General features: G+C 39.0%; 1 protein-coding gene across 1 annotated transcript in view; it reads right to left on the reverse strand.

The window, feature by feature from the left end:
- Positions 1-941: 941 nt before the first annotated feature.
- Positions 942-12203, reverse strand: part of LOC112068700 (microsomal triglyceride transfer protein) — a 31632-nt gene continuing 20370 nt past the window's right edge. Inside the window, exons 6-10 of the mRNA XM_024135898.2 lie at positions 10336-10457; positions 5514-5741; positions 5023-5147; positions 1918-2088; positions 942-1774 (exon numbers count right to left, since the gene is read on the reverse strand). Of these exons, the coding sequence (XP_023991666.2) occupies positions 1627-1774; positions 1918-2088; positions 5023-5147; positions 5514-5741; positions 10336-10457 (794 nt within the window). The 3' untranslated portion in view covers positions 942-1626. The remainder of the gene's footprint in view (positions 1775-1917; positions 2089-5022; positions 5148-5513; positions 5742-10335; positions 10458-12203) is intronic.

The raw sequence follows: 12203 nt of genomic DNA on the forward strand, positions 1-12203 counted from the left end.
CATTTGCAAAAATGTTTTAAAACATGTTTTCACTTCGTCATTATGGGGTATTGTCTGTAGATGGGTGAGAATTTTTATATTTAATCCATCCTTAATTCAGGCTGTAACAACAAAATGTGGAATAAATCTAGGGGTATGAATACTTTCTGAAAGCACTATCTGTAAATATCCTTATATGTACTGTACTTCTTACCATACCTTTCTACTATGATTGACATGCGTTAAAATGGTCAAACTGAACAAGCCACACAGGAAATCTATTATTATCTAAAGACATGTCAGGTAAACCAGTGTTCTGATAGCTTAACCAAGTAGGCACAATGGCCATGTACAGGTCAGTAATGTTGGTGGGAAAGGTCAAAAGACATACAATTTCCATTCTGGTTTTCATAGCTTTATTGAAAATAATCTTACACATGCACACTAGTGTAATGCCAGAAAAGCACTGCATACTGTATGTACAATTTCCTTATACACTTACAAGCCAATGGGGCATAGTGGTTCCAGTGCACTCTTTGTTGTTGGTCAAGTACAAACCCTAACAAACTGATCTCAAACTATGGTACAAAAAAATATATCAAAGGCTTAATGTAATAATTTTAATATCAAGTCACATTTCATACGGGACACAATTATCTAAATAGGCTCAATTACAAATATGTAAATAAATTAATCAGACAGTTTCCTATTGATATACATGTTTAACATCCAGAAGTTAAAATCATAGAAATTAATTCAATAAATTAACCCTGCGTTATCTGGTCTCATGTAACAGCTCCTTCAAGCTAGCTACAGAGTGAATCAAGTACTGTAAACATTATTTTACATTGTTACGCAATGACTTTACTGTAATTCAACCTTTGTAGCCTTGGAAACCACATTAATGTCTTCAATTAAACAAACAATCTAGAAACTGTGTAATGTGAGCATTTATGTAATTGCCAGTAAATTCAACCATAGCATCAGCTCACCCAATGCTATGTACCATATTTACATAGGTGACTATTATGTTGTATCACTTAGCTATATTGAGTATATAGCACATAATGTATATGACACTCATATACCCATATAAATAGATATACAAATTCATAAAAAGGCATCACAGAAATGTCTGATTTGAAATAAAACGTTGAATTAAGAATGTAAACATGCATGTGGTGTGATACAGTAGGTGTTCCTGGAAAGCTTTAACATTTTTTTAAATAATAATAAATAACTCTTCAGCCAGAATGTCAAGTAGGACTCATTGGAAGAATAACCCTATTACACTATTGTCACACTGTAAATAATGCATTGTGTTGTGGAGATCGAAAGGGAGATAAATAGTAGTAAACAGCTAGCAAGTTAGTCGCTAGTTAGCGATTTTGCAGTAAACAGAACTCTGATGTAAGCGATTAAATAAATGTACGCAATTTCCAATCAGATCAACAAAAAAGGCACAAGACAGTTCACTTTTGCCATTTTACAAATGGTCATATCTTAGCTAGCTAGCATCCATTTATCCACCTCATACAACACACTGTTTACACTATGACGTAATAACAAAATAGGGTTGTTGGCCCATAACTCTACACTCTGCAAAAGATCTTCCATCTTCTTACCGATGGATTAACACGGAGAAGACTACCAGTCTGAGTCAAACACCCTCTTGCACATGTTGGAATTCTCCTGGTGGAGAGGGAACTCCGAGCCAGGCAACAGCTGCTTGTAGCCCCTGCGCGACACGTAGCTCTTCCCTGATGGCAGGCTCTCGTATTTTGTTAGGGACTCACTGCAAAAATGGACAATGTCAATTAATGACCTATGTAATCAGAGACTGTACATGTGGAAATATGAGCCATTTTCTCATTCCTAATTCACTGAAGATACAATGTAGAATTCACTAGGCTGCAATTGGTCTTAGCCCAGGCCTACCTGAAGGGGAAGGTGGTCTTGTCCATCTGCATGCACACCAGGAAGGGGTACTCCGAGAACTGGACCGTGGTGATAAAGTCTAGAGACGCCTCTGTCTCAAAGCTCACTTCCATCCCAGTGCGCACAAAGTCCATGTCCACGGTCACATTCCCGGTCACCACCATGGCTCCCCTGCAAATAGACACAATTACAGATGAAAAATAAAAATGGGTGGGTGGGTGGATGAGAATAATTTGTGTTTTTTCTCAAATAAAGATTCAATTGCATTTGGCTAGACTTTGACCAGTAAAATGCCTTTTAACTCAACATACAATTAACAGGTGGTGACTGGTGGTGGACATTGAGGTGTGACAAAAATCTCTTACAAATTTGAGAATGTCTGAATATGAAACCACTATCGTCATATTTCTCTGCTTGAAATCTCAAATCAAAATGGTCACTGCCAAGCAATCTGAAAAACCTGCATGTCTGTCTGTCTGTCTGTGGAAGCATGCCTTTGGCCTAGATGTCACTTGGGTTTGATCTGCTCACTTGGGTTTGTTCTGCTCCTATAGATAGCCTGCTGGTCTATTATCAGAGGAGAGGATCCATACACCTGCCTCTGCCATTCCGCTTGTTGACTTTGAGCCAACACAGAATGCCACCTAAAATGCCAATCGCGAAACAAAGACCAAGAAAGTCTATCTACAGTATCCAGATCAGCATTCCAACTCTAGGAAGTCGAATTTATTCAACTAGTATATTTGGAGGAACAATCCCAATGGCACTAAGATCAGACCAACCAAATCACTTCTTGGATAACATTTTTGACAAGACAAAACAACTTGACATTGTCAAGACACGACCATTAGGCTCAAATAGGTGATACAAGCACTGGAATTAAATGTCTCATAGTAAGATTGCTGATCAAGGATCAGTTTGGCCTTTTTGAATAAGATTACAACATGGACAGGGGAGACCTGATCGTAGTCTGAGACGCTTTGGGGGAATAGCATGCTATTCACCCGCCATTCGTTTGGGGTGGAGATCAAAGAAATGAAGGTGTGGTGGAGGTGTGTCTACAGATACACTGTATTCTGACCTTCACTCCCTCATAATTCCACCACCTTTATGTGCAATGAAATGATGAATAAGGTCCAGGAATCTGTCGGTTCCATGTGGAACATCTACTTTGTTTTATTTACAAAAGTAGTAACACCATTCTCTATGCACTGTAATGTACGAAAAATGGTAAGTGCTAGGTAAATGAGTAAACCTTTTGGATAAGGGAATTGTAAATATCAATCAATCACAATAGTTTTAGATCTATTTTAACTTATAATCGCTGGAGACAAATACAAAACAAGTCATATGGCAGCAAACTGAAGCATATCAACATGTCAACTTTTCCACAGTGAAGTTGATGAAATGCTGGGCTTAAACTTGTAGGCTTCTGCGCAAATGACAGTATAGCTCCAAACCTACTGAGTCGATTTATGATTTCTAGAATGTTTTAATTATAATATACTTAAAATACTATTCACTGTATTTTTTACCATTTGTATCGTGTAAAATATTAGCCACGATCAGTAGCTAACATCAGTTATACCTACATACATTTATAACGGTCACTGACTTTAGTGTTAGTTCTCTTACATTTTGCATCATTCCGTTACATTGTTAGTTTACCTTTCTTTCCTCTGTCATGTTTGCGTGGATGTTCCTGAGGATCGCTAGCAAAAGTGAACCATATTAGGCTAATATATTACAAGTTGTGCAATAATTTAGGACATATAGCCTATTTGAATAATTCTGGAATGCAGACCAGCGGTTTAAACGTGCAGCCTGACTCACGATGACTGGACCGTCTTTATCACAGTTCCACGATTAGTGGGTATTATTAGGGTAGATTTATAGGACTACTGTTCAACCTCCACTGTACACTTTTCTCACCTTCCAATATTTCAGGGACTGAACAATTGAATATGCCATCTTTCAGGATGAATCAAACCACTGTATTTTTGATTCACCAATATATTTTCTGTGTAAAAGTCTCTCAAAACCAGTTTTTTAAATTATTCATAAACACTTTCCTAACCCTAAATGATATACTCTGATCTTGCATTTCATTAATCTACCAATTGGTGCTGAAATGGAGACGAATATGTGTGTATTTACATGGCTTTATTTCATTGATCCCTAATATTCTGAACCGTTGTCTCCATACATTCTACTGAGTCTGTAGAGAAAATTCTAATTAAAAAGGTACACCAAATTTAAAGCGATGGCTTTAGATAAATGTACTAAAAACCCTATTGAATGAAAACTCCATGAGAAAATCTGTTGGCCAGCAAGTGGGAGGGTTTTCAGCAGTTGAATTCAAATGTATTCAGCGCATTAAAAGGGAACCACGCCTGCAAAGCCCGCTACGCACCTGCATAAGGTAAGTCTGAATACCAACTTCTGAGACGTGCGTAGGAAAGGCCTGTGTAGGAAAACGTGTGAATGTACTAAATCTGAAATCAGGTTCCCTTATGAATACAGTCCCTGATTCCTGTAAAGTCTTAGAATCTAGATGGGCGCTTTACAGTTCCATCTCCATCACTAGATTATGTCACATATTTATTACTGGACCGATGATGTTTTCTGGCTATTGTGTTTGCATTGACAGCAAGCGTCAGTCAGTCAACTACTCTAATCTAGTGCTGAATGAAGTGATGTCACCTTCACATATATCTGATGGAGACAAGAATAGTCACGTCGCCACACGTGGGCGTGCTCTATGAATCAGTGGATGAAATGAATCAGGTGTCATTTTTAGATTGTGCAGTTAACGTCAATCTGTCAATCATGTATTACCAATTGAGTTTGTAAATGCTGCACATGTCGACTTAAGCATAACTTCACGTTAAAAGTCCGGTATYGTGCGCTATTCCATAAAAATGCATTGGATTGAATCTTGGCCTTTTTCTCTAATCTGAGCCCACCAAAAGATGATTATTCAAAACTATCCAACGATAAGCATGACTAAGTACATTCAGTTGGCAACATACGAGAAGAATGCTCCAATTGAAAAAGTGTTTTTGTTTGCATTCTGCCCATCACTACTGAACCCAGGTTCCCTACTTGTTGTTGACGCTGGTCTTTGACTCCCTGTACCACAGGCTGACCTCCATGCCTCCTGAGATGTCGATGGCCAAACCACCCTGGAACTCGGCGTTGGCCTTCAGCCCAGACTGAAGCTGGATGACCTGAAATGATGTAGGAGAAGAGAGAAAACAGGAGTGAAAACACAATAGCTGCTTGCCCATCCGGGCCAGTGAGTGCTAGTGTCAGAGAGGTTTGAAACCAAGTGGCTGAACAAGGCATTGACAACTAAAACGTGGCCTAGGCGGATACCAACACCTATAATAGTTTATAGAGTCTATATGAAGAAATTTGTAAAAAATGTCAGAGGTATCAGTGACTTTATATGATACAGAAGAACAAGTTGAATGAACTCAAAGTTAATTTGTGTGTTGTGATTGTGTTGTGATAAAAATACATTTGAAATACATTTTGATTGACTGATTGTTTGATGGATTGACTGACTGATTCATTGATTTAAGAGTGCCAACCTGGGAGTGGTCAGTGAGCAGGATCAGGCCCTTTACCACGTTCATGGGCTCGCCGGACATGGAGAACATTTTGGACATGAGGTCACTGTAACCCTTGAAGAAGGTCACAGGCCGCAGCTGGACGTCGAAGAGTAGGGCCGACATCCCAGCGAAGGACTCCAGGTCCTCCTCGCCTTCGTCCGGCTTGGCCGCAATCAGGGACTCCATGCCTTGCGCCTCAATCGCCACCTGGACAGTGAGAGATAGAATATGGCAATCAGAATCTAAGTGTCAACAAGTCAGCACTGTTGGTTGGTCCACCTTCCTTAGTTGAGTGCAGCAAGTCAGTGTAAGGTGAAGTTGCCCCTAAACACTGATCTTGGGTCAGTTGAGCATTTTTCCCAATAAAATAAGCTGTACCTAGGGCAAACTTAACCCAAGAGCATGCAAGATCTTCGCTTTTGCTCTTCTACATGACTACATATACAGTGGGTATCATAACTATTCACCCCCTTGGATTTCTTCACATTTTATTGTGTTACAAAGGATTTCATTGTCATTTTTGGTCAATGATCTACAGAAAAAACAGTAACATTTGTTACCGATTATTTGAAAATTAAAACACTTATGTTCCATGACTAGATAAAGGTTCATCCCCGAGTCAATACATGTTATAATCACTCCTTTGGCAGCAAAGACAGCTGTGAGTCTCTAAGAGCTTTGTACACCAATATTCGCCCATTACTCTTTTAACAATTATTCAAGCTCTGTCAAGATGTTGGGGATCATGGCTAGACAGCAATTTTCAAGTCTTGCCAAAGATTTTCAAGCAGATTCAAGTCAAAACTTGAAACTCAGGAAGATTCACTGTCTTCTTGGTAAGCAACTCCAATGTAGATTTGGCCTTGTGTTGTAGGTTATTGTCCTGCTGAAAGGTAAATTCCTCACGCAGTGTCTGGTGTAAAGCAGACTGAAGCAGGTTTTCCCTGTCCTTAGGGAAGCAGGTTTTGCCTGTCCTTAGCTCTATCTCTTTTCATTTTATCCTGAAAAACTCCCTAGTCTTTGCCGATGTCAAGCATACCATGATGCAGCCACCACCATGCTTGAAAATAAGGAGGCAGTTACTCAGTGATGTGTTGTGTTGGATTTTCCCCATACATTAAAGCTTTGCATTTAGGCCAAAAAGTGTATTCCTTTGCATTTCCCCCCCCCAGTTTTATGCCTTGCTGCATACAGGATGCATGTTTTGGATTATTTTTATTCTGTATCTTTTAAATTTTTTCACTCATTTAGGTCATTATTGTGGAGTCACTTCAATGTTGTTGATCCATCCTACATTTCCCCCCCATCACATTCATTGAACTCCGTATCTATTTTAAAATTGCCAATGGCTTCATGGGGACACCCCTGAGCAGTTTCCTTCCTATCCTGCAGCTCAGTTCAGAAGGATGACTGTATCTCTGATATGTCTGGGTGGTTTTATACATCATCCACAGCATAATTATTAACTTGACCATGCTTAAAGAGATATTTAATGTCTGATTTGTCATTGTTACTCCTCTACCGATCACTGCCCTTGTTAATTCGTCTTTTGAAAAGCTCCCTGGTCTTTGTAGTTGAATCTGTGCTTGAAATTAAATACTTGACTATAGGACCTTACAGGTGCTGTAAAAATAATGTCAACCCCTATTATTTCACACAGGTGATTCCATGTAACTTTTTATGTGATTTGTTAAGACAAATTTGACTCCTGAGCTAATTTAGGCTTGCATAAACAAAGTGGGTGAACACTTATGCAACGACTATATGTTAGTTATTACATTTTTATAATAATTTAAAAAAACATTATTTTGACGTCGACAGAGTATTTTACTTAGGTCAATGACAAAAAAGACCACCTTGTAATGCAACAAAATTTGAACACTTATGATACCCACTGTATAATATTAAAATGATCGAGGTAAAAKCCTATAAACAGAAAATCTCTTTGGATAAAATGTTCTGATAAATGACATGGAATATAATAACACAATGATAGTGACATAGTGCCTTCAAAGTATTCACACCTCTTGACTTTTTCCATATTTTGTTGTGTTAAATCCTGATTTAAAAAAAAGTATATATATTTTTTTACAAATTAGTTACAAATTAAAAGCAGAAATGTCTTGAGTCAATAAGTATTCAATCCCTTTGTTATGGCAAGCCTAAATAAGTCAGGAGTAAACATTTGTTTAACAAGTCATAATAAGTTATATGGACTCACTCTGAGCGCAATAATAGTGTTAAACATAATTTTTGAATGACTACCTCATCTCTGTACCCCACACATACAGATAATTGTAAGGACCCTCAGTTGAGCAGTGCATTTCAAACCACAAAGACCAGGGAGGTTTGGAGGTTTTCAAATGCCTCACAGAGTAGAGCACTTATTGGTAGAAGTAGACATTAAATATCCCTTTGAGAATGTAGTGAAGCTATTAATTACACTTTAGATGGTGTATCAATACACCCAGTCACTACAAATATACAGGAGTCCTTCCTAACTATGTTGCCAGAGAGGAAGGAAACCGCTCAGGGATTTCACCATGAGGCCAACAGTGACTTTAAAACAGTTGCAAAGTTTAATGGCTGTGATAGGAGAAAACTGTGGATGGATCACCAACATTGTAGTTACTCCATAATACTAACCTAATTGACAAGAAGGAAGTCTGTACAGAATAAAAAATATTACAAAACATGCATACTGTTTGAAACAAGGCACTAAAGTAATACTGCAAAAAATGTGGCAAAGCAATGCCCTTTTGGTTCTGAATACAAAGTGTTATGTGTTGTATTGGATTAGCCCCAAACATAACAGAGTACCACTCCTCATATATTCAAGCATAGTGGTGGCTGCATCATGTTATGGGAATGCTTAGGACTGGGGAGTTTTTCAGGATAGAAAAGAAACAGAATGGAGCTAAGCACATGAGAAATCCTAGAGGAAAACCTGGTTCAGTCTGCTTTCCACCAGACAGTAGAAGATAAATTCACCTTTCAGCAGGACAATAACCTAAAACACCTAAAAGGCCGAATGTAAACCGGAGATGCTTACCAAAAAGACAGTGAATGTTCCTGAGTGGCCAAGTTAATGTTTTACTTAAATCTGCTTCAAAATCTATGAAAAGACCTGAAAATGGTTGTCTTGCAATGATAAACAACCAATATGAATTTTGAAAATAATAAATGGGGAAAATGTTGCACAATCCAGGTGTGGAAAGCTCTGAGAGAGACTCACCCAGAAAGACGCAAAGCTGTAACTACTGCGAAGGTGATTCTAATATGTATTGACTCAGGGGGTTGAATACTTATCTAATGAAGATATATTAGTGATTTATTTGTCATTTTTTATATATATATATTTACAAATGCTAGAATTTTTGTTCCCACTTTGAGAGTATTTTGTGTAGATCGTTGACAAAAAAGTGACAATTAAATCAATTTTAATCCCACTTAGTAACAAAAAAATATGGAAAAAGTCGAGGTGTGAATACCAGGGTAATACCACATTTAACCACACCACCCCAGGACCTCCACATCTGGCTTCTTCACCTGCGGGATCGTCTGAGACCAGACACCCAGACAGCTGATGAAACTGAGGAGTATTTCTGTCTGTAATAAAGCCCTTTATGTGGYAAAAAAAAACATATTCTTATTGGCTGGGCCTGGCTCCACAGTGGGTGAGCCTACGCCCTCCCAGGCCCATCCATGGCTTTGCACCTGCATACTCATGTGAAATCCCTAGATTAGAGCCTAAGGAATGTATTTCAATTGACTGATTTCCTCATACTAACTCAGTAAAATTGTTGAAATTGTTGCATGTTGCGTTTATATTTTTGTTCAGTATAGTTATAGCTAGCTACCTGGCTAATAGCCAGCCCTTGAGCCTATAGCCTAGCTTATTGAAATATCTGTGACTATTTACCAGTTGTACATTCATTCTCAAAGAGTTAGGTGGATGTCTGTTGACACGGCAGGAGTCAAGGGATGATTAAAAAAATCCCACTGTCAGCGGTGTCTCTCTGCCACTTGCTACTGTAGGTTTCTACTGAGCTAGTTCGTTTCATCTTTCTAGGTCATGGGCGGAGTTCCCCGTTGGACAGAGTAGTGAATGAATGCGCTGCTAACAAGCCAATTCCGGGGGAGCAGGCAAACATAACGAGCATACATACATTACTCATGATTCCACCCGTTCGCAGAGGTAGGCGTGATTAGAACTCAGATCAAGAAGCCTCCTGAGCGTTGATCAATGCTGGAATGCAATGATAAGTGGGTAAACGCAATTTCACAAATAAAAAAAGGGGCGTAAATTGCATTTACTCTCTACTACAACCCTGATTGGGTCTGGCAAACCCCATTGATAAACATCAATATCCTGCCAGGAAGGATTAAATCTACATTTGCCTGGCATTTTAGCTATCGAATTGACGTTTGGCGGCACCTAATCAGTTAGTTCTGTACTTGTCTGGCGCCACTGTGGGTGGAATGAGTGAGCTCGCCTGGCAAACAGAGAGCGAAATACATGAGGAAATAAAACTTGCCTTGAAATTAGATCACATTTTCCTAATATTTTTCATATTGACATATTTTATGTTCTCTTCTCATTTTAATTCAAGTATTTTCAACTAGCAACTTGAGAAAATGTCTGATTTAAGGTATTCCAGTACTTGAATTTCAGAGTGCCAAATTCAAGTACTTTGAACACCTCAAGCACCTTGTGCGAACCCTGGAATACTTTCTGAAGGCACTGTAAATATAATAATATAATTTCTTCATTATCAATTCACCAATTCATTCTCTTTACCTGGAGGCCATGTAGCATGGCGCCGTTACTGGCTCCGTAGATGTTCATGTTGCTCCTCCTGAGGACCCCCGAGCCAGAGTACAGAATGTCCAGACTGTAGSTGGTAGTGGCATCAGCGGTACCTGAAGGAAGTTGATTTAGTTATAAACATAATTATACAGTAATTAAAACAGAGCCTGTGACTGTGCCTCATGGCAGCAATGACTAATCAACAAGAGAATGAATTTCATCCATCTCTGATTATATGACATACAGTGGTTCCTCCTTTAAAAGTTGCGTCATACTGCAGCACAGCTTACGTGGTGCCGCAGAATTCTATGGCACGTTATGTACCATTAATGCTAGTTAGACCACCAGAGGGCATCTTTGAGAAGCATTTGATAGCCTTCAATAGTGGCTGTACAAGAGAAATTAAAACCTTTTTTGTAATAGCATAGTATATGGGACTGATTAAGAAATTTTGCTTAATTAATTTGATTAATATTATGGTGTTTTTATTCCAAGAAAAACTGTTAGGATGGAACGGAAAATATAGCGCTGTACAACGTGACGGTTGGGAGTAGGCTACAGTACTTGGCTATTTAGCTAAAGAATCCCTGTGTCGTGCGGGCACGCGGGAGACCGAGGTTCAATTCCCCGACGGGGAGGAAGGAGCAGGCTGTCCTTGTATATAAGAATTTGTTCTTAACCGACTTGCCTAGTTAAATAAAGGTTACACTAAGAGCATAACATTTCTACACCCTAATTGTAGTCTAACCAATACCCAAACGGAGATTCAGTCAATATAAAAACCTCATCAAGACCAGTCCCCATGCTTGTCTCAGAGCAGCGCGAAATGGTGCTCAAATAATTGTAGGCTTTTGCTTTAAATCCTATTGTTTCTAACTTCACTATGCTCTTAAAAAAACAAGACCTACACCACTTTTAACAGCACATTACTCAACACTAGTGAGACTCATGTCGCCTACGGCAGGACTACAGTATATCGAAAAATATGACGTGACTCTCCGCCAATAATTACAAATAGAGGATTGGAGGAGTCTAAATTTAAACCAAAGCCGCATCATGGGTCTCCCGGTGGTAGCCGGCACGGGTTTCAAACCTGCATCTGTCYCAACGCATTTTGCACTGCGGGAGCACCCATCCACAAAGTATCAAAATACAGAGAGGTGTTGGTAAAGGTATACTGTCCTGATAATAGCCCATAATGGGTGTACATGGTCCAGGCCAGGATAACCAAAACCATTTCTTTATTAAAAGACTATCAGAAAGATTTATTTTGATCCAAAGCCATGAATGAGTGAGTCACTCAGCTTTCCGTAGGTGCCGGCTATATGACCGTGCCATCAACTTGATTATACAGTTGAAGTCGGAAGTTTACATACACCTTAGCCAAATACATTTAAACTCAGTTTCCACAATTCCTGACATTTAACCCTAGTAAAAATTCCCTGTTTTAGGTCAGTTAGGATCACCACTTTATTTTAAGAATGTGAAATGTCTGAATAATAGTAGAGACAATGATTTATTTAAGCTTTTATTTCTTTCATCACATTCCCAGTGGCACAGAAGTTTACATACACTCAATTAGTATTTGATAGCATTGCCTATAAAATTGTTTAACTTGGGTCAAACGTTTTGGGTAGCCTTCCACAAGCTTTCCAAAATAGGCCTCCTTGCTTGCACACGCTTTCTCAGTTCTGCCCACAAATGTTCTACAGGATTGAGGTCAGGGTTTCGTGATGGCCACTCCAATACCTTGACTTTGTTGTCCTTAAGCCATTTTGCCACAACTTTGGAAGTATGCTTGGGGTCATTGTCCATTTGGAAGACCCATTTGCGACCAAGCTTTAACTCCTGACTGATGT

The sequence above is a fragment of the Salvelinus sp. IW2-2015 genome, unplaced genomic scaffold (genome assembly GCF_002910315.2).
Source record: "Salvelinus sp. IW2-2015 unplaced genomic scaffold, ASM291031v2 Un_scaffold649, whole genome shotgun sequence".
NCBI lineage: Eukaryota > Metazoa > Chordata > Actinopteri > Salmoniformes > Salmonidae > Salvelinus > Salvelinus sp. IW2-2015.